The following is a 5,926-nucleotide window of genomic DNA, read 5'->3' on the forward strand; positions in this document are numbered from 1 at the left end:
CATCTCTTCAGTGGGTTGTACTGTTATTTAAAGTGTTCGTGGATTTGTGGTTCTGGCAAAAAAATACTGCAAAAATATCTTTCCAAGAAATTACACACTTCCAAATGCAGAACAAATAAACAGTTATTTAACAGTTCTAAAATTGTTATCATATCATTTTCTTCTTGGGATCATTAACCATTTTATTTTAATGTCAGAACATGTTTGGTTATTCAATAAAGTCATGGCCCCATTTGTCATCAAATTATGTAACTTCATGAGTGACTTTTCTTTAGTTTAGACCTTTCAAAAAGTCAATAAATCCCTCCTGCCCTACCCAAACCAACTCGGCGGCTGAGGTTGCAGAGATAACAAGGTCAATATGACCATCCCAGAGGGATATATCAATAACTTCCATTCCGAAATCACGGATGAGATCATCCACATCAGCTGACCCACATTTTACACATGAACAAGCAGCTGGGTCTCTGTATTCATAAACATGCTCATCAAAACAAGAAAACCAAGACATTTGAAGTCTTATACCGCAGAAAGGAGCATTCAAATGTACGCTAGATCTTAAGGATAGGTTAACTTGGTGGGGGGTTTTTTAAAATGAGAGGTGAGAGAACTGGGCACAGAGATGTGGAGAAATCCAGTGATTTGATTTGTCCTTGTGTTGACTGACGCAAATGAGGCTTGTTCGCACACACATTCTCACGTACAACCTGGTGACGCATACAAATGTCACCTCCAGTATTCTAAATGTAAGAGCTCATGGATTACCAGAAACTAGTGAGAGCTTTACATGAGAGCATAAATGCATTCATGTTAATTATTTATGTTTCAGTCTAAACACCGGAAATAATCATTGTTAAAATGTTTTAGATATTGACGTGGATGACATGCGAACTCATACCCAGGCTTTAAAAACACAGACAGAGCCCATCAAAGGAGAATCTCAATTACTTGATAAAAAGCACATCTCTGGGTGAAAATATATATATATATAAATATATAAAATACATAATATATACTTAAGTGATTATGAAGTTTCAAAAAATAAAAATAAGCAGTGAAAACAATATAATAAATTGATTTATTGACCATATACCAAATTGAAATAGTTTATACACAGAAATATTATAGTAAAAAGTTCACAATTTAATACAAGTCTCTCAATATCACACATATGCACACACTTTCTCACACATTCACAAGAAACTCTACTTTTACCTCCTTCTTTTTTTACAATCTTTTGGACTTTCAGGCCTGTAGGTCTGTAATTTTCCTCTTTCTGTAGTTGATAACTAGACTAGAGGCAGTGAGGTGAGAGGACCGGCCTTTTTCCCACAGTTGGAAACTGTTAAGTCCACTCTGCCCTGACTTAAACAAGCTTCTCTCTAAGCAATCCAATCGCTCCACCAGCGCTGATGTGTCCTCGTTGTAGGCGTTTTGGGATGAGTCCATGGTCCGACGGAAACGACCAATGAAGGTCTGATAAGAGAGATGGGGAGAGTATAGATAATATGGAGGTACAATTATACATCCCTAGAGGATGCACGGACAGTTGATGAAAAAATAATAAAAGAGGTCTTAATGCTTCTATTCAGTTACACCAATAAGCAGTCTGTTTGAGCTAAATATAAATCCTAAAATGTAATTAATTCAGGACTAGAAATGATCAAAATAAGAAGACTTTATGGTGCAATCCACAATTTCTCACATGGTTTTAATTTAACACTAAAAGTCATTTTGTATTTGCAATTTAAAACATAATAAAATAATTTAGCAATATTCTTAACCCTCTGGAGTCTAAGGTGTTTTTGGGGTCCTTGAGATGTTTTGACATGCCCTGATATTTGTATTTTTTTCAGTTGCTTATAAACATATTAATGGCAAAGGTGTAATTACACTCTATTTAGCACGAACATGGCTATCATAATATGTGAGCAACATATATGTACATGTTTGCATTTTTGAGAGAATATTATTTATGCGTGGTTATTCAAAAAACTCAAATTGTCTGATATAAGACCACAAACGACCAACTTCACATATTCCCACAATACTGTTGACTAATGGATGTTGTCGGCTAGAGTATTTACTTCAAAATGATCTGAAAATCATCCGGGCTAATCGTTCACATTAAACAATAGATTGATTTAAATTTTGTAAGACACTTTTTGTTTGGAAAGGCAATATGCAGGTGGGCGTGAATGATCCAACAAGGTCATGAATAATGTCCTCATTCACACCTGGAGACAAAGAAGACCTGCTAATGCTGCAGTGCATACTAATGAGCCTTAGGTGTCACTGTGGCTACAAGAAAAAATGCAAAGACAACACACACACATATATACATACATATATACATACATACATATATATACCGGTATATATATATATATATATATATATATATATATATATATTACTACAGAATTGGTTCAGAGTTGGAAACATCTTGAAAAAAGTGTATTTTTCCTCAAACTGTGTATGCTTGCAAATTGTATAATATCCAAGGTAAACATTTCTAGTAATTGTACAGTTAATTCTCATTTGTATTTTCAGAAAGTTTTGGATTATGTAGGCTATCCTCTCCCCAAATTTGTCACTAATAAAACACAAAAATAATTTATAGAGAAGGCTTATATTGACCTTTTAAGATTTTGTTTGCACCTTGTAAATTAGGTTTTGATGTGGCAGTAAAAGCTTTATAAATAATCTATCCAAAACGAAATTTTGTCTTTCATATTTCGTCTGTAACATATGGTCTTTTATAATATATATTAGGGCATAAATGTTAATTTGCAGTTTAATATGTTGCTTATACAAATACATTTTATTTAAACGTATTCAGTTGATTTTTACTCATCTCAGTAGGCAATATAGATAGTTTGCTAAAAGCGAAACTCGCGCGAGCTGTAGTAAACAACAGCATGCGCCGTTCATTCATTCAAACACAGAAACGCGATTCAAATTTAAACAGTCTTTTGCGGATTACAGACACCAGTTCATATCGCGATTAGAACAAAGCACTTACTGATGATCTGCAGCTGGATCCGTTGTTCGGCTACTCCAGCACGTTTGAGGTAAAATGTCCAGGATTATCACGATATTATTATTCCTCACAGCGAGTGTGTTGTCCAGCTGTTGTGGGCGTTGACTGGTTTGCATGTGTTGCTTCAGATTATCTGCGTTTGAATAGCGCGCGCTCTCGATGGGCGTGTCACATTAGCGGAGTAATGAGGTGGCAGAAAGATAATGAGCACAGCTGATCTCTCGCTCTTTTTATATAGATTACATAAACAGAGAATATTTGTTTTAGTTTTGAATTAGATAATTTAAAACTACAAACTTAAATGATTATAGAGATATATAGCTCATGTCTGAGTGAATAGTATTCGCTGAGATTTGTTTAAATTTAGAAACGTGCTTCAGAAAAAAAGTTCACGGAGACGGAGAGGCATAAAGCACTCCCTGTTTACTTTCTTTATTTTACAAAAGCACAATGTTTTATTTCGATTGTAAGTGGACACATAAAAAAGTAGACATTTAACAGCTTATTTTCTCATATTTCTTAAGGCTGTATGACCAAAACTGACTGAGTATTTTAGGTCTATTTTGCTGCTATGTAAAAAAAAACGAGCAAAACGCGCCCGCGCGTTTGCCGACCCCAGGGGGTTAATGTTTAAAACTGCTGGTTGAATTGCAATAACCAAAAGCCAGTGCCAGCCATAATAACTATGCCGCAGATTTTTAAAGCCCTAAATTAAGCAAAATGTACTTTCCCTATGCTTAAGTAACAAGGAGGTTTAATTGCATTTACTGATTTAACACAACAGATCTGTACGTCCTATTAAAACCTGCCATACCAGTCTGCCCAGCAACTGGTCAGTGCTAGTAATGATTTTAAATGTATTGCTCCCTCTACTGGTTGAGGTAAGAAATAGCAGATGGATCAATAATGCATGTCCCTTAGTTGTTCAACTGACATCATTTTAGCATGTGAAGTTGCGAACCTTAACAACAAGCCTTGTTCTAACTACCCATTACTAACTAGGTTAAAGTACATTAAACAAAACTCCTCACCATATCTTGCAGGGTTAACATTTAAAGATGATTTGCTGTGCATTTGCATGCTCTTTAAAGTCATCATTTATTGTTTTGCGACTACCTGTCCTATCTAGACATGCTCACCTGGAGGATGGTATTAGCAATCTCTGGGTTTTCTGGGCTGTCAAAATGCAGCATCTGGGAGCCTAAACCATAGTAATATGGCCCCATTTTTTGCAGGTCTACAACAGCGGGATCTGCCCCGAACACTGTTCTCCAGCCCTCGCGATACACCTTCGGCAGCTCCATGGACAGCACTCGCCTCTTCTTTTCATACAAGCCCTTGGCCAGCCAGAGCGGCATCTCCATCTTTGTGCCCTGAAACATACAAACACAAGAATAAATCTGCGAAAGGACACTTTCTTCTCATATGAAGTTGCCATTAGACCACCATATAAACACCATAGACATATTTTGTTATTATTGATGCTGCACCACTGTTGTTAGGATGACACCAAGTTATAAAAGTAAAAATTTTAGGCTGATCTGCCTCAGTGGACTATTTGACAACGGTTTCATGATATAAATGTGAAACTGGCAGTAATATCCAGTGATGCAAACTTCTGAACTTTTTTTTATTTATCAGATTGTTTTAAATTCAATATTATTTTAGTGGTAACACTATCATTTTTGTCATGACTATTTCCACGGTGCCATTTCCATCACATCTCAAATAATTGAGATGTGATGGAAGCACTCAAAGCATTTCATAGCTGCCATGTTATGTATTAAACAGAAATGTGACTTTTTATTATTATTTATGTTTTGCTCTTCTTGGTAAAGTAACGTTACACTACAATACAGAAAAACTTAAACTTAAAAAACTAAAAAAATATTGATTTTGGAAATGATGCCATTATACTAAATGTGAGGGACATAACGTTAAGTAACGTAATTTGAGGAAATATTTTTTATACAAATACATATTCACGTTCGGTTTAAATCATAGCTTAAACATAATTATTTTTATTTTATAAAGGTTGTTGTCTTGGATTAACGTTAAGAGGAGATCTGGGAAGAGGAGATCTGTGTAAATTTGAAAAACAGTTTAAAAAGTTGTATCATCTTTTTATACCATAGCACGTAAAAGTCCTCGAAAAGCGATTAAACACTTTCATAACCGATTTAAAACTAAATTTAGAGGTAAATGTATTGGTACCTCGGGTATGTCGCGGCTGTCGCTGGATTTCTCTAGGAACCCGAGTCTCGGGAACGCGCTCTCAGTCCTGCACGGTAGTCGCTCGTGAGACAGTAAAATATCATCCAGAGAAAAGAAATTCTCCTCCATTCCGATACCCGGAGGAACGGACAAGTAGGATAGCGCGTCCATTTATTGATTTATTTACAATAAGTGAAGGATAAATGAGCAAACAAAATCTAACAGACGGTAAAAAATAAAGACAAGCTTGTCAAAACAACAACACTGTCATAGCATTTGGCGCGCAACTTCAAATACGAAGTAATGGAACATTGAGCAGAAGAAGCATCGAACAGGCGCGAGCAGTCGATAACAGAGTGATGAAAAATCACAGCTCCTCAATACTCTTTGATTTACAGTATCTGTGATTGAAAAATGTGGTAAAAAGAAAATACTAGAGGTCAGTTTAAAAAGAAAGAAAAACAGTATTTTGGTTGGCTGCTGAATTTATTTTATTTTAGAATTAGTTAGAGTCGTTAATAAGCAACGCACTTTTTTAGAAGAAGAGAAAACATAAAAAGAAAATAGAATTAGGTAGGAACACAAATATTTTAATTAACATTTACCAAATGATTCTTTCTTTTTACGTTATGGAGCTAAGATAAAATGTACAACTCTGCATGCGCAAGT

The 5,926-nt window shown here is 35.4% G+C and overlaps 1 protein-coding gene across 1 annotated transcript; it reads right to left on the reverse strand.

Annotated features, from left to right (window-relative positions):
• Window positions 1-1,064: 1,064 nt before the first annotated feature.
• On the reverse strand, window positions 1,065-5,594 carry gins3 (GINS complex subunit 3). The gene is made up of 3 exons (XM_079604261.1): window positions 5,258-5,594; window positions 4,183-4,416; window positions 1,065-1,476 (listed from the first exon to the last, which is right to left on the reverse strand). The coding sequence occupies exons 1-3, from the start codon at window positions 5,426-5,428 to the stop codon at window positions 1,246-1,248; spliced, it is 636 nt and encodes a 211-aa protein (XP_079460387.1). The 5' UTR covers window positions 5,429-5,594; the 3' UTR covers window positions 1,065-1,245.
• Window positions 5,595-5,926: the final 332 nt, after the last annotated feature.

This window comes from Phoxinus phoxinus, assembly GCF_949152265.1.
Source record: "Phoxinus phoxinus genome assembly, chromosome: 25".
In the NCBI taxonomy this organism is placed as follows: Eukaryota; Metazoa; Chordata; class Actinopteri; order Cypriniformes; family Leuciscidae; genus Phoxinus; species Phoxinus phoxinus.